This window comes from Pleurodeles waltl, chromosome 4_2 (assembly GCF_031143425.1).
Source record: "Pleurodeles waltl isolate 20211129_DDA chromosome 4_2, aPleWal1.hap1.20221129, whole genome shotgun sequence".
In the NCBI taxonomy this organism is placed as follows: Eukaryota; Metazoa; Chordata; class Amphibia; order Caudata; family Salamandridae; genus Pleurodeles; species Pleurodeles waltl.
In genome coordinates, this window is record NC_090443.1 from 807583938 (window position 1) to 807610990 (window position 27053).

At 45.6% G+C, this 27053-nt stretch overlaps 1 protein-coding gene across 1 annotated transcript in view; it reads right to left on the reverse strand.

The window, feature by feature from the left end:
* The window catches only part of IL12RB2 (interleukin 12 receptor subunit beta 2), a 323099-nt gene extending 310473 nt beyond the window's left edge, over positions 1 to 12626 (reverse strand). Inside the window, exons 1-2 of the mRNA XM_069232470.1 lie at positions 12274 to 12626; positions 1561 to 1671 (exon numbers count right to left, since the gene is read on the reverse strand). Coding sequence (XP_069088571.1) covers positions 1561 to 1627 — 67 coding nt within the window. The 5' untranslated portion in view covers positions 1628 to 1671; positions 12274 to 12626. The remainder of the gene's footprint in view (positions 1 to 1560; positions 1672 to 12273) is intronic.
* Between the last annotated feature and the right edge of the window lie 14427 nt (positions 12627 to 27053).

The following is a 27053-nucleotide window of genomic DNA, read 5'->3' on the forward strand; positions in this document are numbered from 1 at the left end:
GAGGATTTCTAAAGGCAGGGGTCACCTTAGCTCAGGACACCTCGTGGGTGACTCATCCTTGTTTTTCTAATTATCTCCTCCAGCCTTGCCGCCAAACGTGGGGGCAGTGGCCGGAGGGGCGGGCATCTCCACTAGCTGGGATGCCCTGTGGCGCTGTAACAAAAGGGGTGAGCCTTTGAGGCTCACTGCCAGATGTTACAGTTCCTGCAGGGGGAGGTGCGAAGCACCCCCACCCAGGCCCTCTCCCCATGTGGCCAGCAACTCGTCTGGTTGTGGCAGGCTGGCAGAAACTGGTCAGCCTAACACTAGAAGTCGGATTGGTATTCAGGGGGCATCTCTAAGATGCCCTCTGGGTCCATTTTACAATAAATTCCACACTGGCATCAGTGTGCATTTATTGTGCTGAGAAGTTTGATACCAAACTTCCCAGATTTCAGTGTAGCCATTATGGAACAGTGGAGTTTGTGTTTGACAATCTCCCAGACCATATACTCTTATGGCTACCCTGCACTTACAATGTCTAAGGTTTTGCTTAGACACTGTAGGGGCATAGTGCTTATGCATGTATGCCCTCACCTGTGGTATAGTGCACCCTGCCTTAGGGCTGTAAGGCCTGCTAGAGGGGTGACTTACCTATGCCACAGGCAGTGTGAGGTTGGCATGAAACTCTGAGGGGGAGTGCCATGTTGACTTAGTCATTTGCTCCCCACCAGCACACACAAGCTGTGAGGCACTGTGCATATGCTGAGCGAGGGGCCCCAGGGTGGCATAAAGCATGCTGCAGACCTTAGAGACCTTCCCTGGCATAAGGGCCCTTGGTACCAGGGGTAACATTTACAAGGGACTTATCTGAGTGCCAGGGCTGTGCCAATTGTGGAAGCAAAGGTACAGTTTAGGGAAAGAACACTGGTGCTGGGGCCTGGTTAGCAGGGTTTCAGCACACTTTCAATCATAACTTGGCATCAGCAAAAGGCAAAATGTCAGGGGGTAACCATGCCAAGGAGGCATTTTCTTACACCGAGTAATTACCATTTGTTGAGATTAATTAAAGCCTTCCACCGATCAATTTTTTTGTATACTGTAGTGCAACTCTATAAGCTTCAGTTACACACAGATGTACGAAAGAAAACAAGCACACTGAGATGCAAAACATATAAACCATTTCATCTAAAACCAGAATCATAAATTGCTTTTTGGGAATACAAAAATTAATCTCAGCATAAAATGTAAGGGCAAGGACAAGTGCTATTGCAATAAACAGGAAAATACTTGGGGCATATGCAAATCCACAGTGAGGGAAACAGGAAGAGCAACAAGGAAGAAAAGGTAGATGTTAGATGTTCGGAGGTCATACCACCCCCTTCATCATCCAGATATAACAAAAATAAATAAAGAAGAGATTGTTGACTCCTAAGAAACTGACATAATTGTTCCAGATATAATAGATGCTTTTGATTGTATGTAATTTATTATAGATGAAAGTGTATATATCGGTCAATTTTAAGACTACTAATGTAATGTTTAGGACATTATCCTTTTATAGTTGAATGTAATTCTTACCTGTTGCTGCTTCTGTTAATAACAATATTGTCATCAAGTTAAAGCCAATCCATTGCACTTTATCCATGGGTCCAACATTTGACTAGCCAGCATGAAATCACTGCCTTTGTCCTGTCAAAGAAAAAAAACACTATATTTTACTGTTGTGCTGATGCACAATTAAGTTATTTCAGCTTTATTAAGTGAAATAGCTGCCAAGCAGGTTTCTAGACTTCTATGTGTATTATCTTCAAACATAAGCAATGTTTGGCTTCCCTGAAAGCAAGGCGTACAATCCATACATAATGCTGAGGTGACTGGCTGCACTGTGCACTTGAGGTAATCTGGCCTGGATGGGTAATTTTATTTTAAATGGGGATGGAGCAGTGTAGATTTACTGTCAACCCCGACATCACAATGCTGATCTATTTGCACCATATTGCAGAGTAAATTGTGTGAACTAATAATGAATAAATGTGAAGTGGTGCGTTGGAATCTTATAATAGAGTGCATTCACTGCAGTGGTAGAAAATCATATACTGTGTTTTGACTTCCCTAAATTAATTGTAACCTTTGAGTTTATAATTTTAACCATCCTCAATTTATTTGAATGTAATTGCATTTAGAAATTAGAACAGTTCATGTAACATGTGCACTAAAGTTGTTGATTAATACTGAGAAATGCAGTTCCACATTGTACTCAATTACATGCGTTGACAATTTTATTTCATTTTATATTAACTGTAACATGAAGAATAAACTGAAAAAGTATAACCAACATTACAGTATATAATGTAGATGTAATGTGTGCACTGTATAACATGAAATCAAATGTGCATTATCTTAATGTTAGCTTGACTAAGCCTGAATTTCTTTTATGTGATAAACTGTTTTCCATTTTCTGCTAACGTGTCATTTCATTGTAGGTATTTTCACATGAATTGTTAGCTTGGAAATAGATGTGCTATTGTCTTATTCATAGATAGTCTGAGAAAGCAACCTTGAAAAGGTACACAGAGACACTGAGAGAAACTTTATTCATTTGTGTCACAAATGATGTTCAGGAGACCAAGCACAGCAATATTCCCAGAAGTACTGTGCAACCTAATCCTGAAGTTGCAAATTGCACCGTGAGATGGGAGAAAAATGAGCCACATGAGGGGCTGATCAATTGGTGGTACCAAATGGATCTTTCTGCAGTATTAACTAGAACGTGCACTAATTGATTGTAAGGCAGATTCCCTTGGACTTTGAGAGCTACAGACCTCTAACTTTCCCGTTATTCCTCATGCTTGCTGAATGTGGCTTAGGCTTACTTTTAACTCTCTGGAGAAGAATCTTGATTGACCTTTTGAAATACTGACACCTTTACCTTCCTTTCCACATTCCCTACCTATTTTTTAAATCAATTTTGTTCTGATTTTGCTTCTCATCTTTTGCTCTTATGTCCTTTAGTTAGATTGCTATTTTTTGTAGATTCAGACTTTAAAGAGATTTCCAAAATTGCCATGGTATACTGAGTTAGTTGACTTAGTTTGCACTAATGTGTAAAAGATTTGACCAACATTTGTTTTCAAAACACCAAATCATATTTTTGATGTTTTGTATTGAAGTGTCTGAATTTCTTTTTTGCCTTATGTTAATTTGTTTAAACTTCTTCTGAAGATTTGGCTGCCCTATTTTTATTCTGTATCTTTACTGCTTGTTTTAAACATTTTTTTACATTAACGTGAGGATTAATTATAATAAAACCCCTAACTTTATTTCTGATTTGAGTTTTGAATGTGTAGCCAAACTTTGCTGATGTTGATGAATTGTTGCCCTATTCCATAGAGGACTCCTTTGCACAGATCCAAAGATTCATCAACATCGAATTAGAGCATACACAATGCTCCATCAGGGAATAGGCTATTCCTCACAGGCTCCACCCTTTGTTTATGAGCATATGACATATTGGACAAGGACAGTTTTGTGCATGAAGATTGAGGCTTATAGGTCTGGGTACAGACAGTTTATGCTGCGTAGAAGACCCCTGGTAGTCAATTCCTTAAAACTGCACAATAAGAAGTATGAGGAAAGCATGGGTTTTGGATCAGTCCCCTTCATTCATTGGCTTTTGTTTGTTTTTCATGGTTTACCGATTGGCTATATGAGCTGCCCATCAAGCACATGACATTTGTGTACAATAGTGTGCTCCACAAAAACTAGGAGACATTGTGCATCTGCCTCTTCATGAATGTCTATGTTTCACCACTTAGGCATTTTAGGAGACAATAAAGGGCACATGAGGGTGGTTGCAGCCGAAGCCTTGGTTTATACCTACCTTGAAGGTGGCTGTCAGTGCTACAAATCAGTGGGCGGCTACTGAATGACCCTGACGTATTGGGACAGTGCACCTCTCATTGCAGTATGAAGGCCTGATTTGCGAAGGTAACTTACACTTATAAGCAATTTACATTTTTGAGTAAGTTTACTACTTTTTGCTTATACACAAAATCTAAGCTTAAGTTACTACAAAAAAAAAGCCCTTTCCCCCAAAAAACACCCAACAGTATTAATTTCAGTGGCGCACTTGGCTAACCACTGATACTACAACGCCCTCCTATAGACAATAATTGAGGTAGGAAAAAAAATAAAACCCCATACCAAATATTGTCAAATTGAATAAAATTATTTTAAATAGTTAAAAATATAACTTAATGTTATATATATATATATTACATTACATGGTTATTATCTAATTAAAATATTTAGAACCCTATATTGAATGCAAAAAATGAAAAATAATTGTTAATAAAATATAACTAAATTAATTTTAATTCATTTTAAACATCCCGTTTAATAATAAATGCATAGTATTTTGTCTTTATGTGGGAATTTATTTTTTTAATTTAAACTTTACAAAAATAATTGTATTTTAATATATTTCCATTAATATGTATTTCAAAATAAATAGTACTATAGCATTTTTTTAAATGTTGTTCTACACTTAAAATATATAATGAATTTACAGTAATATTTAAGAAAAAACATATTTAATATTTATTTAGTGAAATACACTGTTGTAGTTCCCTATACTATTCTATAATGGGGGCAGAGATCTCTACATGCTAAAGTATAGAAAACATTTGTATTCATGTAAATCCACTACGTGTCTGTTTTAACTGCAAAAAAATAATATAAATTTTTCCCTTCACATTATTGCGGTTTGTTTTAAGTCTCAGCATGGGACAAAGACATGGTCGGATTGGCCGTATTGGGCTTTCCCAGGGAGGCTGGAAGGGCAGAGGGCCGCTTTTGCTATTGGGGGGGTGGGTGGTGTTGTAGCAGTGCAGCAGTGTTAAAATAACTGCAGAGTTCTTTGTATATCCAACAGCTTTCAGGCAACGATAAAAGTGCCAAGATAACTCTGGTGACTAATATTACCTGCTGGAGAGAGAGAGACGAGTTTTTGTCTAGAGTCAGTTTTGACTCATCTAAGATATTGCAGAGGGTTAATATGCCTGCTGCAAAGAGCATGTACTATGCAGATCACAGAACAGTATTTCATGTGCATAGATCAGTGGGTTACTGCTTTTGTCACCAGCGGCGACTGCTGCAAATTTACTTGCCTGTTCTGGTGTCCCAGCAGTCGCTCCTCAGCAAACCTGGTGCAGCTTAAATGCTAAACCTAGCATGTAAGCAGCGCCAGGATTGGTCTGAATGGCAGTGACTGCCTCTAAAACACAACCCTGTGGCCCGTGCAATTTCTCCAGGCTGGCTGTTCAACACAGCTGGGCTGGAGAAACCTAAGTGCGTATGTGTGTTTGGACAGCCATTGTAGGCCAACCAAACACACATGCGCACTTAATGCATTCTCTCCTCACCCCACTCCCACCTCCCGAGGCCCAGCCCCACCTTTTCCTTCACATGCTGGCTGAGCCAGCAGAATTAAAATAAAATGATATTCAAGTATTGTTTTATTTTTCTGCTGCTGGATCTTAGCCAGTGGGGCCACGCTCCTTTGCCATTGCAGAGGAGCTGTCCCCGTTTGTCACAGAGATTCTTTTCTTACTGGGCAGTTCATAAATTACAATCATAATCTAGCACAGTGAGCTATGAACCACCATCAAAGAGCTGCACACAAACAACATGGTACAGGTTGGAAGGTTTTGTTTATCCCAGTCTCTTATTATACTAATCTGGCTAAAAAAGGGTTTGTTTGGGAAGGAACTCCTTCTTGATAGTAACGTCAACCCTAACCACTGTGTTAAGTGCTGAATCCTGAGTTCTTGCTTCCAAGCACTCCTAAAAAATGCCTAGCAGTACGGAGGACATGTGAATCCTACATCTTGTAGTCCCCTTTGTCTTATGTAATATTTTCTATACACTGATTCACACATATGATTCATTGTCTATGTATGTGTCTGTGATGTAAAGTGCTCCGACACCCTACGCTGGTAAGAAAAGGTGCTATAAATCAAAGGACATATATGTAAGAGAAGGGTTATGGAGAGACGAGAGGCACTGTTGGAGGGAGATAGTGGGGCAATCATGGAAGAGCCCTAATGTAAATTGTTGTATCGTGGTACACTGTACGGTCAGCATTTTTCTATGCTCAAAAAACTGATACAATTGAATATGTAATGAAAAATATGTTGTAGAATGCACCATTTTTGCCATTTTTTCCTCACATTTTCTTGGGTGGGGAAACCTCCCCTCTCCCACCCCTCTTCTAGTGGTCAGGTTTGCATGCTCACTGGGCTTGCTCGCTATGCACCGTATGGGGGATGGTCTGACAAAAATTGCCAGGGCTGCTATGGGACTAAGATAAGCTTGACTTGATTTTTGAAGTGGATTAGTGATCAATTTGTAATGGTAGATTGTCTGTCCTTGTAATAACTTCAGAGGATTGACTGGTGAGCTTTTAAAGTGTGGAAATTTGAAAATGTCACTAGGCACTGCTGTTAAGTACAGAGCCCCATGATTACTGGGCTAGACCTGGTAAACTGAAAAAGGGTTATGTAGGATGTTCTACTGTATCCCTGCTACTCCAGCATCACCTCTCTGCTCTCATCAGCGAACAAGTGTGGCATTATCTCTTCCACCTATTTGGGTTTAGCATGTTTTATTGTCATTTCAAGCACCTAGCGTATATGCCCACGTGGTACTTCTGAGGGACAGAAGCTTCCACTGCTAATGCCAATATGGCACATGGCCTTAGCATCATGTGAGAAAATAATTTTGGTGTACCAAAGCCAGGATTATTGCAATGAAGTGCTTGTTCGCCTTCTGCTGAACAACTCATTAGTGCAGGGTACAATCCTTGTGTGTAGTTTTCTTTCTGTTCAGGAATAACATGTTGAACACTGGGCCGAAGAAACCAGGGGGGGCAACTAAACCTTGTAAAGTGCACTTTTGTGCAAGGTAAACAAACCTCGATCCCAATCTGTGTGCTTTAAAATGTGCATGTGGGAAAACATTGCTTTCATGGTTTTGCTGTCTTTACTCCATCTCATGACTAGAATAGGAACCAAAAGCAGCCCTTGCAAAAATGTTCAAACAGCTCCTGCTTGTTTCCTCCCCTTTCTTTCTCTCTCTCTTTTAATTCTCATTAGTTCTCGCTCTCTCATTCAGATCAAAACAACAAAAATCCAATATGCACAAGTCAAGATTTCACTTTTTAAAGGTTTTAATGAGTCTCAAGCCTTAAGAATCGGTGGCTATTTCCTTGTAACACACAGTACTTAGGATGCATCAAAAATAACTAAGCACGGGGGCCGCAGAGGAGAAGCTGCGATGAAAAATAAGGTGCTGTTTCATATTCCCTAGCGCAGCACAAATGATGCATCATTTCTTTCCATGCTGTGTTACTGTATGAGTTATTGCACAGATACTTTACACATTGCCTTCTATGTTAACCCTGCCTGCTCTGTGTCAAGCTACCAGAGGGTGGGCACAGGATAATTTGGATTCTGCTGTGACTTACCCTGACTAGGATTGTAGTCCCTACTTGGATAAGGGTGTATATCTCTGCCAACTAGATACCCAATTTCTAACACCATGGCAAAACAATACAAACATTGACGAACCCAAAATGCTGCCCGTCATGGTCAGAGTTATTGGCTTTGCAAACGCTTATTTTGGTCTGGCTAGAGACTCACTAGCTTCATGTATCTAAAACAATATTAATTAAAATGCATACAGATATACATACATGCAGGGGCTTTTGGCTAGACCTCTTCATCCGCTTGTCTATTTAAGTGCATTCAAATTTTGCTTCTCTCGATCACAGCATCCATCATGAGGCAGAGGGCAACCCACTTCATCCATTGGCTTTCTCACACACTGGGTGACTGCTTTCTGCTAGATCTTTTGTGCACAACTGATTGAAAACGAGGTCTGATGTGCTTGGGCTGCTGGGCCACTTCTTTATTTTTATATGTTTATGTAGGAAAGTACCCTTTTTCTTGGCATGGTTACCCCCATTTTCTGCCTGTTGTCAGTGTGTTTGACTGTGTTCACTGGGATCTTGTTAATCAGGACCCCAGTGATTATGCTCTCTCCCTTCTAACTTGGTAACTTGTACCATTTTCACCCAACATTTGGCATACTGGTGCCCCCATGTAAGTCCCTAGTATGTGGTACACAGGTACCCAGGGTATTGGGGTACCAGGGGTTCCCCATGGGCTGCAGCATGTATAATGCCAACCGTGGGGAGTCCATGCAAAGTGCACTGCAGGTCTGCCATTGCACCCTGCATGAAAGGGTGCATGTACCCTTTTTCACCATAGGTGACTGCACCAGGTCACTATAAGTCAACCCTATCACAGGCCCTCCTAGCCCAGAGGGCAGGGTGCAAGTACCTGTGTGTGAGGGCACCCCTCCACAAGCAGAGGTGTCCCACAAACTCCAGTGCCATTTTCATGGACTTCGTGAGGGCAGGGACGCCATTGTACATGTGTACTGGACATAGGTCACTACCTATGTCCAGTTACATAATGGTAACTCCGAACCTAGGCATGTTTGGTGTCAAACATGTTGGAATCTTACCCCAATACTGTTGCTAGTATTGGAAGTATGATTCCATGCACTCAGGGGGCTCGTTAGAGGGCCCCCAGCATTGCTCCTACCAGTCTTCCAAGGTTTTCCAGGCAGCCCAAGCTGCTGCCACCCCTCAGGCAGGTTTCTGCCCTCCTGCTGCTTGAACAGCTCAAGCTCAGGAAGACAGAACAAAGGATTTCCTTTGGGAGAGGGGGTAACACCCTCTCACTTTGGAAATAGGTGTTACATGGCTTGGCCTCCCTAAGCCACTGGTATGCTTTGAAGGGCACATGTGGTGCCCTCTGTGCTTAAACCAGTCTACACCAGTTCAGGGACCCCCAGTGCCTGCTCTGGTGCAAAACTGGACCATGGAAAGGAGAGTGACCAATCTCCTGTCCATCACCACCCCAGGAGTGGTGCTCAGAGCTCCTCCAGTGGGTCTCTGGGTTCTGCCATCTTGAATCCAAGGGGACCTCTGAGAGCATCTGAGTGGCCAGGCCAGGCAGGTGACATCACAGCTCCCTCCTAGTCACCAATCCCCCTTTCAGGGCTATTTAGGATCTCTCTCTTGAGTGGGTCCTCAGATTCAACATGCAAGACTGCAGAAGAACTATCTGCAACGTTTATTTCAACTTCTGGCCACTGGAACCGCAACTGGACTTCACGGGAACCTACAATCTGCAGCTACAGCAATGACTCTGCTCTGCAACATTGTTTCTCCGGCTCCTTCCAGTAACTGCAGCATTTTCCAGCTGTGCATCCTCTGAGGGCAGCAAGTCTTCAGTCTGCACCAAGACGCAGAAAGGAATCTCCATTGGAGTGAAGGAGTCACTCCCTTGCATCGGCAGGCACCTACTGCAACAATGACCGGCTGTGTGGATCTCCTCTAATTCTGAACTGCATGGATCCTGCATCATGGGTGATGATCCATAGTAGTCTTCTTGGTCCTCTCTGCCAGCTGTCCAACTTTAGTGGAGGTAAGCCCATGCCTTCCCACACAGGACAGTACCTCTGTGCACCATGTCTCTTGCAGCTGCCAAGGCTTGTTTGCATCTCCTCCACAGGAACTACAGGCTACTTGCAGCTCTAGCCCTCAGCACTTCTTCCTGTGATGCACAGCCCCCTGTGTGGTTCTCCTGCGGCGTGGGATCCCTTCCTGTAGTGCTGCATGGGCTCCTTCTGCAACTTCTGTGCCCCCGTCCTGTGGGACTCCTGTGGGTGCTGCCTTTGCTCCTCTGGGCTCTCTGTGTCGCTGAGGGACCCCTTTGACTGCCCATTCGGAGTCGAGTTCTCCTGGGCCTTGCTGGTCCCCAGCAGCACCACTTTTCCACTAACCGCAAATTTGCCTTTGCCAAGGCATGTTGGTGGAATTCCTGTATGGACACCCATCTGCAATCTTCATTCCATCGTTGGACATCTTCTGCATCCCTCAGGAACTCTTCTCCGGCTCCAGGGTTGCAGTGCTGACCTTCTCTTCATCACCGTCGATCAACTCCTGCAAGTACAGCTGGGAGGGTAGTAGCTCCTACTCCTCCTGGATTCTACTGTGACTCTTGGACTTGGTCCCCTCTCTCTCAGGTCTTCCTCTCCAGGAATATATCGCTGGATTCTTGTAATCCTGTCTGGGTGTCTTCTTTTATTCTTTTCCTCCCTTTTGGGTGGTTTGGGGAAATTCAGTGGATTACTCCTGCTTTCCTGGTCACTGGGGGTACTGTGTTACTTACCTCTGTGGTTTTCTAGTACTCCCAGCTCCCCTCTACACATCCCATTTACCTAGGTGGGGTTCCAGTGTTAGCATTCCATATTTTTAGTATATGGTTTGGGCTCCCCCTAGGGTCACTACTGTCTAACTGCACTTGCACTGTTTTCTAACATGTTCTGTGCCTATTACTGATTGTATAATTAGTGTATTACTTACCTCCTATTGGATGGTTGCCCTTTCAGTATCTTGTGGTATTGTGTGACCAAAAATAAAGGTACACTGAGTATTTTCTTTTGTATGTGTAAGTGCTGTGTGACTACAATGGTTTTGCATGAGCTTTGCATATCTCCCAGATAAGCCTTGGCTGCTCATCCACAACTACCTCTAGAAAGCCTGGTTGCTAGACACTGCCTACACTTCAATAAGAGGAGTTACCTGTACCTGGTATAAGGTGCAAGCACCAGGCCAGCTTCCTACAGTTTCCTTTTTATCCATATTGCATATGCTTGGTAAAAAAAGATATGAAATGGCATGCTTGCCAAGGCCGGACCAATTGTCTTTGCAGATGCTTGTTTTGCTTTTGGTTTCACCGTAGTTTCTCACTTCAGAGTTTATTCCAGACTCTCTAGTACACATTTTAGAAAAATCGTCAACAGTAAGCAGTAAAACATCACATGAGTTCAAGACATGATCAAGTGCAGGAAACACGGTCTTATCACAAACTCTATTACTTTACTGGGGTGGTTTCCACTTAGAAATGTAAATCTGTCACAACAAGCGTGTTTGGAATGGTCTTAAGTTAGCCTTGCAGTGCGGGGGGAGACGGCTCGAGCTCCAGGGGTCTACCTCAGACCAGACACCCTGGCCTGAGAGTTCCTGACTAGGTCTCGGAGGGTGGGATAGGGCCCCTCCATGTACTTTTCAGGGGGCCCACTCGTTTCGTTTACGCCACTGATGGTCTATATATGTAGAAAATAAAGTGGCAAATCTATACTTTGGAACTCTTTCCAATGAGATATCCAAGCGCGTGTTGAGACACGCATGTACTGACTAAAACATAGAAATCCTGTGGTGAACTTTTCAATTATACCAAAATCAATCAAGGTAAATGGATACCACATGTATGGCCAAACAGGCATTCATTAACGCCATTATTGATATCAACTAATCAGATGTTCGTTTCACTCGCCCACAAGCAACCCACATCAAATGGAAATCAAAATATCGCATTTGAAAAAAAACAGGCACTTTTAATAATTTTGATTACATTTTTATTTTTGATGGGTATAACATGCTGAACACCATCTATCCCAAGCACGAACACATGAGTTCAAGCATAACACTTACTAAACTTAAGTTAACCTAACCACATTTTCTTTATCCAGTCGCGTTCAGTTTCTGCACATGAAATGTCCCCGAGTTTTGATTTACTGCGGATTCCAGTGGTTTAACAAAAGGTCTCGCAGGCCGGGATGGGGTAGGGTGTGGGGCGAGCTCCAGAGGCCCCTTCGGCACAGCACCTAGTCTGAGGGAGGGTGGGGGCTCGCGAATTTACAAAGGCTGCGCGGATACTACACAGATGCGTCTCAGGTGTAACCGCACATTGACTGGCGCTTTGTCAAGAGCAATGAAGCGGCCACGCTCATCAAGGCAGCAATATTTTCGTTTCACATAAACGCGCCTCTCTCCACTAGCGGAACCGAGCAGCTATAATTAGCCCTGGGTGCGAACAACCACGACCTTCCCCTACAGCTAAAACGTTTCGCCCTGTTAGTATACAGTTACGGATCCCTGACAGGAGTTAGTAATTACAACTTTCATTGATTGGGTTGTATGCATAAATAGCCTCAACCCCTCGTCAGTAGTAGCAAGCGCTGTATAATTACAATAAGAGGTAAAGGTGATAAAGAAACAGCGCCTCTTCACCTGACCGGTGAACGCAGTGCGTACGGTACCTCATGGAAGAAAAAGGAAGCCCCCGTACACAAATTCCATCATCCCCCACTTACCTCTCAAAAATAATGCGCGCCACAGAAACACGGAGGATGTGCAAGTTACTTCTGACAAAGACATCAGCGTCCTCGATTTTATAGCGCCGCTCAAGGACATCATTAAAGAAACTCACAGGTGCTGTCACCGACACACAGACCCTCGGTCAGCGAGAGGGGTAGCTGATCCTTACGGCATGAACGTCGCTTTCCACCTTTCTACAGCGCTGGTGCAGCATGAGGTTTTCGTAGTTTCTTTTTCTCTCGTGCAGTGAGGGAACTTTAAGCCTACAGAACTGTAAACATTTGTCACGAGCAGTGTCGCCGAGTCCGACTTTCTGCAGCACCCTCGTAGGTGATAAAAACCTCTGAGGGCGAGGTGCAACCCACAAAATGACGTCGATGGGCTAAACTTCAAGTTTTACATAAGTTGATCAAGGCGCAAGATAATTTAAACAAATATTGTTTTGTGTACATTTCACACGAGCAGCATTGAGGTGGTAAAAGTGATTCTCACTATTTTCATCGCCACAAAACCGCAAAATTTTGTAGCAAGCTCCATGTCTTTTTGATTGATGTGCTCTGTGAAAGAAATACATAAATGAATGTAAAAAAAAGTACTGACAGTACTGCACTTCTCCACATGCAGATGGACACTGTACAGGCATACTTGCACACACAGGCAAAAACAAGTACATGCATGGCTTTAAAAGGGATGAAAACGGTGGAAAGTGGGTCTTTAACAGAGCTGTTGGAGCAGATATGCTAATAGGAGAAATTTCTAATAATTTGCGTATACATACTAATGAGACATATTGATAAAAGAAACTAATAATTGAAAATAACGTGTAATGAGTAAAATGTGCCCACGGGAGTGGTCACCATGTTTGTTAACAATGCTAAAATAATGACAAATATGAACTATTATGTATTAATATGTCATATTTGAATGTATAACCTGTCTTTTATGATGCTTCATATTCTTAACTTAGCCAAACTAGAGGCCTGGTCGGCGCTGGGCCTTGCTTGCTTAAACGTGGCGATGCAATGAGCTGCTGAGGACTGGAACTGGAGAAAAAGACCTTGAACTGCGCAAAGTTCAGACGGGCTCTGCTAGACATTTCTGCAAATGTACCAGAGGACAGGAGATAATGAGAACAAATTGATACAATTATGTGTAGAGTAGGCTAAACTTACTTTCCCAGGACTTGAACAATAGAGGCACTGACTAAAAGACTGTGGGCAACAATTAAGTTCCCTAAAGAGCCGGATGACGTTCTCATCGACAGAAGGACCAATCATATTAATGGAACTTGATCCTTGAACCGACACAAACAAGTGGTAAACAAAAACTATATGTTAGAATCATGACCCCTGATGAGGTTGACTAATTAGCAATTTGTGGGACGGACTGAGAGAACATAATAAAAAGTCATGACAAGGGAAAGAAAATCAGAGCGGAGAGGCAAAAAATTAATGACATCAGGAGATGCTATCCAAAGTGCTGATAATTGGTCTTACTCTCTGTGAGCCTGATACTTGCTGATGACTGATGTCCTGAAGATGAAGACTGACTCATTGCTGATCTATCTTGGATAGGTAGCTATAATAATGTGACTGACTAACGAGTGCCTTCTCTTCTAGGTACCAACTGCGCTATTTTAAAATCTTTTTCTCTCTTTAGATAGACTTTTCCAAATTAATTATTTTTGCCTAAATTGTTTTTGCATGCAGACCCACATGCTGATGCTAATTTGAGTTAGGTAGGCTGACAAGGGTGACTTAACAGTGACAGTTGACTGACTGACTTGCGTTGCTGAATTATTCAAAATGTTAAGAATTTGCTGACTTTTGTTGATGCTTTTTTTGTTTATCAATAACTCATTCACCCTAATTCTCCTCCTCTGTGTGCCCCTCAGCCTCTGTGGCTGTCATCCAGGCCCTCAGTGCCTTTTGCAGCTTCTCCTTCCTGGTGGAGCTCTTATTGAGAGAGGCAAGATCCTTGCAAAACTTTTCAGTTTCTCCAACTCAAAAACAGCTTTTGCAGACACAGCTGCAAAACTCCAAGGCAGAAAGAGTTCCCAATGAGAAGTAAAAGAAATCAACAAAAAGATCACCAAAAATATGGAGGCAGGAAAAAAAGTCCAAAAAGAGAAAAAGCAAAAATCACCAAGACAAGTAGTATGTGGTCACGCAATGGTCTGCACTGAAAACAGCACACTTAATCACTGTATGCCAAGTACAAATACAAGTCCAATCCCAACCGCTGATCACCAATGTTAGAAATGGTGTCTGTGGTTGGCAGTCAGTTTGTACTCTGCCCAAGCAGGGACCCTCACTTTAGTCATAGTAAAGGAAAAACACACCTGAGTAACCCCCGCTCATCCCTAGGTAGCTTGGCATGAGCAGAAAGGCTTAACCCCAGAAGCAATGTGTAAAGTATTTGTACCAACACAACAGTAATTCAGTGAAAACACTACAAAATGGACACCACTCCAGTTTAGAAAAATAGGTAATATTTATCTAAATCGAAGAAAACCAAAACGACAAAGATCAAACATACACAGGTCAAGATATGAATTTTAAAAAGAATAAGGCCCTCATTATGAACATGGCGGTTCAACCGCCAACAGAGGAGAGGTCCGGACTGCCAAATAATGAACCAAATGAAACTTGCCTCCCGCGCACCACCCACCGCCAGGGAAGTAGTCCCGCTGACGACGGCAGAGTCCACCCACAGGCCGTCGGAAAGGCCCAACCCGCCCATCAAATTATGAACACCATTCCGCCGCCAGTTCCAGGGCGGGAACCACCGCCACACAAAGCCAGGCGGAAATGAAACAAATAGAAGGAAACACTCACCGGAGTAGCACAAAACGTGCAGCGGCAGCCATGGACAGAGAGCTGCAGATCATGCCAGCCTTGCTCCTTGCCATATATCTACACGACCGAGACCGCTGCCGAAGACGACGACAGTAAGTACCACAACCTACGACACAAGGGAGGAAAGGGCAAACTTACATACCCACCCACTACACCCACCCTGAAAAGCCCCCCCACCCATTCCCAGCAGCACTAGTTAGATACCGCCCACCAAGAGGGACGTACCCGACCGGAGTCCACTGCAACGTGGCCATAGGACATACAATAGCCCCATACACATAAATCATTTAAACAAACACCAGGGTGGAACTGTGTGCAGCCCAAACACAGGCCACACAGAAACTTTATTAACTCGCTCAGTGAGCTAGATGAAGCAAACAGGGCCAATGGCCAGTCCAACAAGATTCAATTGTCCCTGGCCACACCTGACTCCCACAAGTGCTGAATACTCCACAAAACGGGGCACCATAGGGGATCCAGGCACCTCACGGAATGGGGGCGGGGTGATGATTTACAATGGGGGTGTGCATGCAGAGGGGACAGACAGGGAGGCGGAAGAGGCAGGCACACTGGGGGAAGTGGACGTTGTTGTGTGTGCAGGTGTATGTTGGCTGTGTGAATGCTCGTGTTGGGCGGTGTGGTGCTTGTGTTTGGAAGTGTGTTTTTTGTGTGTTGAAGTGCTTGACTGCTTGTCTCAATGTGTGCCTTGGACGGGTGAAGGGAGTGGGGTGCTGGAAGGGGTAGAGGAGGTTGGAGGGGGGACGGAATGGCCAGGGAAACTGGCTGCCATCCAAGAGGAGGCCAGAGCCTGAAAAGATCTCTGTAGGGCTGACACGGCACCGTGAATGCCATCCAGATAGGCATTAGTCTGCTGCACCTCTGATGATAGACCCTGGATGGCATTGACGATGGTTGTCTGCTCTACAGAGATGGTTCTCAGGAGGTCAATAGCCTCCTCTGTGAGAGCAGCAGGGCTGACTGGGTCAGCGGAGGAGGTGCTTTGGGCGAAGGAGACGCCCACCTTTCTGGGTGGGCGGGCACGGCCAACTCGGTGGGAGCAGAAGGGAGGGCACTGATGGTATGGGAGGGGACAGAAGATGTCACGGTTGTGATTTGTCCACTAGTGTCCGCCACCGCCGGAGGACCCCCATTGGAGGAGGTTTCAGAGTCACTACCATTGGTGGTAGTAGCCTCCCCCGTGGAAGTCCCCTCGCCCTCCCACCCACTGGTCCCCTGGGCGTCCATTGTCTCTGCCTCCGAGGATCCGTGGGCTGCTGTCTCCCCACTAGCCAGTACCTCAGCTCCTTCGCCTGATGTTCATGCTGTACCAGACACACAAAAGAGAACAGGGATGGGGAGACAAAACAGGAGAGACCCTTGTAAGTAGCTGAATGCTGATACACAATGGCCAGACATACACCTACCCAGCAGACACACCCAACAGGCTGCACCGTGCACTAGGCCCATGACCATACTACTGAGCAGTATAGTGACCACCACCCATATCCTGTCATTGCATTGAAGCTGAGGTAGGTGAAACCTGACAGGGACACCCCTACACCCTTTGGGGAGTAGACAGTAGCTGGGCACCAGTCAAAACCCTGCCATGATCCTATCGCACACACACTCATCCTTCCAGGCTGAAGTATGGGCTGTGAGTACTCACCCCCTTGTGACTGCTGTGCAGCCTTCAAGCGCCCATCCCAGTCTGGGTACGCCACCGCCAGGATCCTTCGCATTAAGGGGGTCAGTGCCCGACGGGCAACCCTACCAAGTTGGGAGGACTTCCCCAGCTGGGCCTCACTGATCTTCCCGCCCAGCACTGCAGGTCCTCCCACCTCTTCCGACTGTGGGTGCTCTGCCGGTTGTAGACACCCAGGGTCCGCACCTCCTTGGCGATGGCATGCCAATGTGCCCTCTTCTGGTGGGCGCTGACCTAGTAGGGAGACAAAGAGAAGAAACACAGAGATCAGGCACCTGCACGATGGCAATAGCTGGCTGATTGTTAGACATAGGACAGACAGTACTCCTAGACATGCAGGACAGCGGCACGCAGCATTCCATGCACCAAGCCCCACCCTGGCTCGCAGGAACGCACATCAGAGCAATCCACTCCATCCATTACACACACAGTGCCCCACAAACCCGGACTCACCTGTACCTCTGGCCGGCCTAGAGTCTGCCGTACAGGGGCAGGACCCCTTCCACCAGTTTCTCCAGTTCTTCCTGGGTGAAGGCGGGGGCCCTTTCCCATGCACCATGTGGAACATCCATAGCCAGAGGCAGGCCACAGCAGTACACAGAGTGGAGTACTTCTACGCACAAGATTAGGGAGTCAAGTGAGCACACGATGACGAATGCGCGTACGTTCCGCGGCGGAACACACTGTCACCGGCGGCGGCAATCATGATACGCCAAGATTCCCCATTGGCATCCATGTTATCCAATGAGGGTGCGAACAGCGGTAAACACCGCTGAACGCTGTGACGTCAACCGCTAGCGGTCTTAGATCACTTCCACAACGAAGGGGCAGAACTACAGTGGGAAGACATTTCGCCATCTCATACGCATCTTGAAATTCAATTTAGTTACCATGCTGGGCCTACTAGCCATATGATTCACATATGTCTCTATCCATAGAGTATATTATCACACATGATTTACTCCGTTCCCTCTCAGTGGTGACAATGTACATCTGTCAGGTTGCAGTTATCGTACAGACACTACTATGAAGAATGCAGTGAATAAGTTTAGCAAATATGCCTGTGTATGTGTGCACGTGACTCCTTGTTCTTACCCCTCACAGGTACAGACCCTTGTGGCGAGGAAGGGCACCTTCTGTGCACAGACCACTTGTGGATATGGGGACCATGGTGGAGCGTCCGATCATTATCACTTACAGACTCACATGTGCAACTATTCAGGACCTATGTGCATTACTGGATCCTGCACTGACTCCCGGAAATCGTAATCAGCATGCCATTCCAACTGAGGTGCAGGCTCTCCGCACTCCATTTCCTGGCCACAGGCTCCTTTCAAGTGACAGTGGGCATGGGTGCTGGTTTCTCACAGCCAATGTTCAGCCAGGTACTTTCAAGATTTCGAAATGCATTTGTACAACATCTGCAATCCTATGTGTGATTCCCCCAAAGTGCTGAGCTCCCTGCCATCAAGTCAGACTTCTATGCCTTTGCAAACATTCCCCATGTTATTGGTGCCATCGATGGAACCCACATACCCATCATCCCCCCAAGAGTGAGTGAACAGGTGTACAGAAACAGGAAGAACTTTCACTCTATGAACATCCAATTGGTATGTACAGCAGACCAGTACATATCCCATGTGAATGCCATGCTTCCTGGTTCAGTCCATGATTAATTTGTTTTGAGGAACAGTAGTGTGCCACAAAAGATGGAACAACTCCAGGAGGACAGAGGGTGGATCATAGGTAAGTGTGCCTGTCACTAACTGACACATTGCTGAAAAACAGCCTGTCAGACTAAGGAAATACCAATGACAACTCTGTATTGACCATTTCTCTAGGTGATTCTGGCTATCCAAACTTGTGTTGACTCCTGACAACAGTGAGGAATCCCAGGACAGATGCAGAGAGGAAATACAATGAGGCCCATGGACGTACTAGGAGGGTGATAGAGCGTGCTATAGGTCTCCTGAAGGCTAGATTTTGGTGTCTACATATCTCTGGGGGTTCCCTGGCCTATGGGCCTGATTAGGTGTGTAGGATAGTGGTGGCCTGCTGCATGCTGCACAACGTGGCAGTGAGACATCCAATCCCCCTTTTGGAGGTGGAGGGTGCTATAGGTCCTGATCTGTTACCTCAGAGAGCTGAGGAGAGTGATGGTGAGGATGAGGAAGAGGAAGATGTAAATTCTAGAAACCAACTGATACAACTCTACTTCCAATAACTGTCTGGGACTTCAGCCTGTATATATGGTTAGTGACTGATACTGTAAGTGTGCCATGTCAACTAGGGGGAATTGGTCATGATATGCGAGTCATGGACCTCTTCAGCATGGTACAGACAGACAACATAAGCATTCCCTTCTTGACTTTCTAGAAACACACTGTACCAGCAGCATGCACAATTTGACAATAAAGTTTATCCCTGCCTGTTGCATCATTACTCCACTTTGTTCAACATTGAAGACAGGGGACAGTGTTACAGGTGAGCTATGTTGTTTATTGGTGGAATACAGTGAAATGTGCTATGTACAGTGATGAAAGTCATTATGGTTGGTTGTCCTCAAGACCGACTTGGTGGCAGGCCTGTTTGATTTCATTGGTGGGTCCTATTTGTAGTTCTGTTCATCATTTAGCCCTCAGGTAAGTGCAGTTTGTGAATGGGTGTGTTGGTTGCTTGGCAGTAGCAGCAGTGTCAATTGTTGGTAGGAGGCTTGTTCTTGGCTGGGTTTCCAGTGCCATATCTTGGCCTGAGGCTACATTTGGGGGCCTGCTGTGGAGCTACTTGGGGTGACATGCTCGGCCCTTGTGATTCCTGGGAAGGTTTTTCCTGTGTAGTTTCAGCTGCTTGGGACAACTGTTGCTGGTTGTCCAGGGCTGTTGTGGGGGCCTCTTGTCCAGTGTGGGTGTCTGAGGGTTTGTTGACCAACTACAGCAGTGCTCCAGCAATGGTGGCCATTGTGGCATTGTGTTCTTTCCACTGCTCCATGGCCTGTTGGTGGTGTTCCAGCTGCATCCTCTGACTTTGCTCCAGGGTGGTTACAATCTGTGCCAACCTGTCTTGGGTTATGTTGGTATGCCCCCAATACCTCTGCAATGACGTCCTGGGCTGCTGCATCTATCCCGTGCCCTACCCCCTGACCCACAGGGGCACTTGACCTTGCCCTGGCCCCCTGCGCCTATGTCCCCTGCGCAGGTCTGGACGTGCCACTAGTACTGGGGCCCTCAACTTCCTGCATGTTGGGGGTGGGAGACTGTGGCCTCTGTTGCTGAGTTCCACCTGTTTGTGCCCTGGGTCCACTGGTGTGGGCACGCCTCCCCTGGCCTGCTGGTCTTGACTGGGTTTTAGGGGTGACAGTGTTTTCCTGGGTGGGGCTGCTGCATGGTGAGCATCCAGGGCTGTGTGAAGGGCCTGCCTGCTCATCAGTGTCCAGGGATCCTTCACCAGTGTCCTGTGATGTGCCTCTGTCTCCCTGGAACGCTGTGGCACTCTTTGTCCCCTCCATTAGGGTTGCATGGGTGGTGGTGCCTGTTGGGGGACATAGAATTGTTTGTTACATATATGCAGGAGGGTCTGAGGTGGGCAGTACTGTACAATTTAGTGCTGGTGTGCCTTTCAGTGTCCTTCCGGGGTGCCTTTGTGAGGTGGGCATAGCATCTAGTGGTAGTGGTGGCATTACATTGTGGTGGGGGTTATTATTCCATTGTGGGAACGTGCAGGGGTGGGTGGCTGTGCACAGCGGGAGTGATGTGGGCCTGGTAGTGAGTTGTGGGTGATGCCGGGTAGTGGATGTGGTGGGTAATGGCTGGGAGGGGTGTGGAACTAGGTGGGTGTGGGTGGGGTGGTGTGGTGCATGCATTACAGGAATGGTGTATATGGGGTAAATGTAGACGACTTACCCGAGTCCTTTCCTCCAATGAGTCCAGTGAGTCTCTCTGGGTGCAGGATTGCGAGTACCTTCTCCTCCCAGTCTTTGTAGTCGGGTGGTGTTGGTGGCGGCCCTCCCCCAGTCTTCTGCACTGCGATGTGGTGCCTGGATGCCATGGCACTGACCTTCCCCCGCAGGTCATTCCATCCCTTGCGGATGTCGTCCCTGGTGTGTGGATGGTGTCCCACTGCATTCACCCTGTTGACGATGGTCTGCCACAGCTCCATTTTCCGGGCGATGGGTGTGTGCTGCACCTCGGAGCCGAATATTTGTGGCTCCTCTTTTAGGATCTCGTCCACCATGGTCCTTAGCTCCCTTTCAGTGAAGCGTGGATTTTTCTCGGGGGACATGGTGAGGGTGGTGGATGGCGTCGGGACTGGGGATGGTGTTTGGGTGCTCCTGTGTGGGTCGATGTGCGTCTCCTGTCTGCTGGTGTTCTCTGTCTGGCTCTGGTGCTCTCCGTTTTCTGGTCCTGGTTTTGTTGCAAGGGATTGTGGGGTGTGTCTGGGGGTGTTTTATGGTGTTCTGGATGTGTGTCAGGTGTGTGAGTGCTAAGCCTAACCAATGTGTGCAGTGGTTGCTGTTGGGCCCACTTGCCGCCAGTGGCGGTCGCAGCCGCCAGTGGTCATCCGGCCTCCACTGTCTGCCAAGGTGATTTGTGCGTTCTTTATTTGGAGGGCGGGATGTGGGTGTGCTTGGCGGTGGCAGGGTGGGCCGTGATTCCAGCCGACATGGTCCAGGCAGGGAGTGGTGGTGTGGGAATGTTTGGCGATGTTGTTTTTTTTGTTCATTATATGGAGGGTTTACATTTGCCGCCGCCGGCAGGATTCTGTTCACCGCCGCCACGGCGGTCGGCGGTCTTTACCGCCATGTTCATAATGACCGCCTAAGAGTCTTGATCCTTAGAAAATAGTGAGAACACTGTTGTTACACGAAGTACCTGGTTCGCATAAAAAATGCTGCACGGGCGAGCATGCATCAGAAAAGTCAGCAATGGGTCGATTCCTTACTCACCAGTGAAGCCGTGCATCGTTTCCTTCTCCGGTTGGCGATGCATCATTTTTCTTCCTCAAAAGAGATTGATGCATCGATTTCCGGACAGGCACCTCGGGTCTGGGCAGGCTTTGTGTTGATTTTTCACACCGATCGATGTTGCCTTGAAATCCATTTGCACGGCGTCAGGAAACTGCGCTGCATGGGGTGTGCGTCATTATCAGCAGCCGCTAGCGTGTGTTGCGTGTTGTTTCTCCAGCCGCGATGTGCCGGTCTTCCAGCCGCGATGCAGGTGGAGCATAGATTCCAGCCACGAGGCCGGCAGCACGTCGTTTATCAGCCGTGTTACGGATGCTGCATAGAAAATTTTCCCGCGCAGCTGTGTTTGTGTGGATTTCAGTCCTTTTCCACCAGCTTCACCTTTCAAGGGCCCAGGGACTGGATGGGGCACCACTTGGCAGGAGAGGAATCTCAGCAGAGAGTCCAGGTGCTGGCAGAGGAAGTCTTTGATGGCCCTGAGACTTCAGAACAGGAGGCAAGCTCAGTCTAAGCCCTTGGAGATTCTTATCAAGCAGGAATGCACAACAAAGTCCAGTCCTTGCCTACTTGTCAGAAGCAGCAACTGCAGGATAGCCCCACAAAGCACAGTCACAGGCAGAGGCAACACGTCTCCTCAGCTTTTCAGCTCTTCTCCTTGGCAGAGGGTTCTCTTGAATCCTTGAATAAATCTGATTCTCAGGTTTGTTTTAGGTCCAATTCTTATATCCGTTTCTGCCTTTGAAGTAGGCAAACTTCAAAGGAAAGTTTATGTTGTTCACAAGTTCCTGCCTTGCCTAGGCCAGGCTCCAGACTCAGACCAGGGGGTTGGAGACTGAATTGCGAGAGGGCAGGCACAGCCCATTCAGGAGTAAGTGACCACTCCTTCTTCTACTCTAGCACAGATGGCCCATCAGGATATGCAGGTTACTCCTCAGCTCCCTTTGTCTCACTGTCTAGAGGGAATTCACACCAGGACAACTGCCAGTCTGACCCAGACAGGGAATCCGCAAACAGGCAGAGTCACAGAATGGTTGAAGCAGGAAAATGCCCACTTTCTAAAAGTGGCATTTTCAAACCAACAATCTAAAAACCACCTTCACTAAAAGATGTATTTTTAAATTGTGAGTTCAGAGACCCCAAACTCCATATTTCTATCTGCCACCAAAGGGAATCTGCACTTTAATGATATTTAAAGGTAACCCCCATTTTAACCCATGAGAGAGATGGGCCTTGCAACAGTGAAAGCTGAGTTTAGCAGTCATTCTCTGTTAAGACATGTAAAACACACCAGTACACATCCCACCTTTAAAATACAAGGCATCCTGCTCATGGGGCTACCTAGGGCCTATCTTAGTGGTGCCTTACATGTAGAAAAAGCTAATTTAGGCCTGGCAAGTGGGTACACTGGCCAGGTCGAATTGGCAGTTTAAAACTACACACACAGACAGTGCAGTAGCAGGTCTGAGCCATGTTTACCAGGCTACTCATGTGGGTGGCACAACCAGTACTTCAGGCCCACCAGTAGCATTTCAGTTACAGATCCTGGGCACCTCTAGTGCACTTTACTAGGGACTTACGTGGAAATCAAAAATGCCAATTACACATACAATTTACACAAGAACACTTGCACTTCAGCACTGGTCAACAGTGGTAAAGTGCCCAGAGTACCAAAAACAGCAAAAACAGAGTCCAGCACACAGTCAAAACATGGAAAGCAGAGGCAAAAAAGACAGGGAAGACCACGCCAAGGATGCCAGGTGTAACAAGCTGTATAAAGACATCTCACACAGACAAGGTTATCAGAGGGATTCCTACCATATGCTATCAACAACATCTATACTGCACGTCGCCTTGATGCAGACCTAGCCTTCGTGTCACCACAGAGTCTGATCTAGACCTCAGTCCAGATTAACAAGGGATGGGGGTTGCTTCTCATGGACATGGCACTGGCAGATCAGGTTTATCACATCTAGCTTTCGTTAGGTTAGGGTTTAGGTTCTTTATGCTAGGGATTTTACCTTTCATGTTTATTGCAATATGGTGGGGGTCTTTATAGTCACAACTCATCTTTACAGTCATGCATCTTTTATTATGCATTATTCTAATCATTGCAGCTCATGCATTTTATCATAGATTGCAGCCTTTTCAATAAATATATCGAAAACTCTCCTGAATCTCCTTTATTGCCTATGCGTGACTGAGACTTATTGCTAACTTGAGAAAAGGATAATTTCCGTTCCACCACAACTCCTCTGAGATGTCGCACTCCAGAGTCGATGTGTAAGGCTGCCAGAAATCACCTTTTACTGTGTGGGTTTTTAGTGAGGTACTGCTTGTGAGCCAGTAGGGTTGGACCGACATTTGCAACGTGTTGTAGGAATGGCCTAGACACCTACAAACAAAAGTACTGCCATCCCAAAACCAGCAATCTTGCCTATGAGCGAGAGTCCAACTATGATCTGGCACCACCAATGATGGTGTTTTGGCACTAATTAATGGATATCCTGAGTACCTCTATCTCACACACAACAGGTATCCTGAGTAGTATTATACAGAGACGTCTGTGGTCTTGAGGATGATCCTCCTCAGCTTGAACTCTTAAAAGGACTTTCTCCCATTTTGGTGTTCCTTCTCTTGACCCATTATCCAACATGGCTAACGCCATAGAAATTCCAGAAAATGCTAGACATGCATGAACACTATATCTAATAACACATGGCTTGAAAGATGAGGGCGGGGATGTTACATTCATTGTGGAAGCCAATGAAGGTTACTAAACAGAAACATTCTATTCTTGGGTCACCTTTCCTGAGGAAGACCCTGCAACATTCACATTTCACAAATAATAAATAGTGAATATACCATGACAGTACGAAGCTTACCGGTTGTTTTGCTTCACTAATGACTGAGCTGAAACACTCATGCACTGACAAAAATCTCTGGAATGCGCTTCTTAGTCTAAAGAAGGCATTTATTATTTCACTTTGCAAGGTTCGTAAACGAAGGTCAGCATGCTGAAAGCACACATTTAAAAATGATCACAGCAATGAAATGAAAACATGTACAAATGATTCCCCACTGCAATATACACAGCAAATACATGTATCTATATTATAATGCAAAGCAAATAATGAATTAAAAAATATGCATCACCGTGAGGCACGGGCACACCTGCTTCATCTCCCTCCTATCAGCATCAGATCGCCAAATCCCAGAATCGATCGAGGAGAGAGAGAGTTCAATTATCCTTCCTGGAAGGATGACCCACCCCAGCGTACTGAGCATGTCTGAGATTGGAGTCACTCTAGGTCCCCGGTCCATCTGGTCTTATACTTTCAACAAACAAGAGAGGAAAATACTAGAACCTCCCTCTCACTGCAGAAGTTTATTTTTCAAAAAATGCTGATTACTTTAGGCCAGCTTTGGAAAGAACACATTGGGACTTGGCCACAATCCCAAGGTGCCTCTGCAAAACAAGACTGTTTCCTTCTTTTGTTTTCTTTTCTTCCTTGCGTTGCAAACACTTCCGCTTTGGTGGTGATCCTCGCTCCTGTTTTTTCCATGTTTTCCGCATTCCTGTTTTTTCCTGCAAGATTTATTCTATTTTTCCTTTTTCCATTGTTTCCTTTTCATCTTTTTCAGGAGTTCCTGTGATAGAGTTTTTTTCCTAACTTTTGGGGTTTTTCCCCTGGGAGTCCTTCTGGAGGGTACGGTCTGCCTTGGCGTCTTTTCCAGTCATCAGCACCATGGCTACTAGGAAGGGTCGCCCCTATCTTGACCAGCCCAGAACCAGTAGAAGACCGGGTGTTCCTTCAAGTTCTTCAGCCAACGGTGGTATGAGATGTGCAGACTGCGACAGATTGGAACGTCAAAAGAATCTGCGCTGCATGTCAACCACGCAAGGTCTACAGGATGTGGTTGTAGAAAATGCACAATCCATGCTCCATACTGTGCAACAACAAGCTCAAGAATTACAACAACTGTGGGCAGAGAACGCCGCACCTCGACAAGCCTTGTCTTCCCGACCTGTGGATATACCTCCTGTATCTACCTCAACATCTCAATATTTTGACTTTTTAAATCATAGTGTTGTGATTTATCTGGACGACATCCTAGTATATTCCTATATATACCTGAACAACATACAGAGCATGTACTTCAGGTTTTGCAAAGCCTCAGACAGAATCAGTTATACTGCAAACCAGAAAATGTGAATTTAACGAGACTGAAGGACAATATCTTGGGTTCTGCATCAATCAGACTGGAATAACTTTGGATTGAGACAAAGTACAAGCCATTTGGGATTGTCCCTCTCCCTCTTCTGTCAAAAAAACCCAATGCTTCTTAGGTCTCCAACTTTTATCGACAATTTATACAAGAATTTGCCCATCAACAATGGTTTATCACCCAGACCATCAAGGGAGAAAATTTGAAGAAGGGATTTGTCTGGACTGACAGTGCTGAAAGGGCTTTACAAAATCTAAAACGGGCCTTTACCCAAGCTCCTATACTACTACACCCAGATACTACTAAACTAAGAAGTTTATAGTATTTACTGACGCCTCTGAGAGAGCAATTGGTGCAGCATTGCTTAAGAAACAAGGAGATGACGGTTTGGAACATTCTATTTTTTACTTTATCCCATATACTTACAGGAGCCGAATGCAATTATTCGGTGTTAGAATTGGAATTACTTTCTCTGAAGGCTGCCTGTAAAGAATGGAGACATTTCTTAATGGGTACCAAAGAACCGTTTAAATCAAGAACTAATCATCATAATTTACAATGTCTCTGGAATTTCCAATGTCGAAACAGCCGTCAAGCAAGATGGGCCTTCTTTTTTAGCTAATTTAACTTCATTGTAACCTACATTTCTGGATCACAGAATTTAGTAGCTGATGCCTCATCCCGTTGCTATCCAGAAAGTACTAACACTTCCTCTCCAAATATCATTGAATCAAGTCAAATAATCAGGGTTACTCAGTCTTTTCTTGACCGTGTTAAATCAGAATACCAGTATCTTCCACTAGAAGAATGGAGGAAATTTAGTGCTCAACTACAAAAGGATCAGGACTACTTCTATTATCAAGACACCCGCTTTTTGCCAACTAAGAAAGTACAAACCCAGGCGCTACAGATGTGCCATGATTCTCCCGTAGCTGGACATCGTGGAATTAAAAAGACACAGGAGTTGCTTCTACATTCCTTTTGGTGGCCAACTCTTAAGAACGATGCCAAATCCTATGTAACATCATG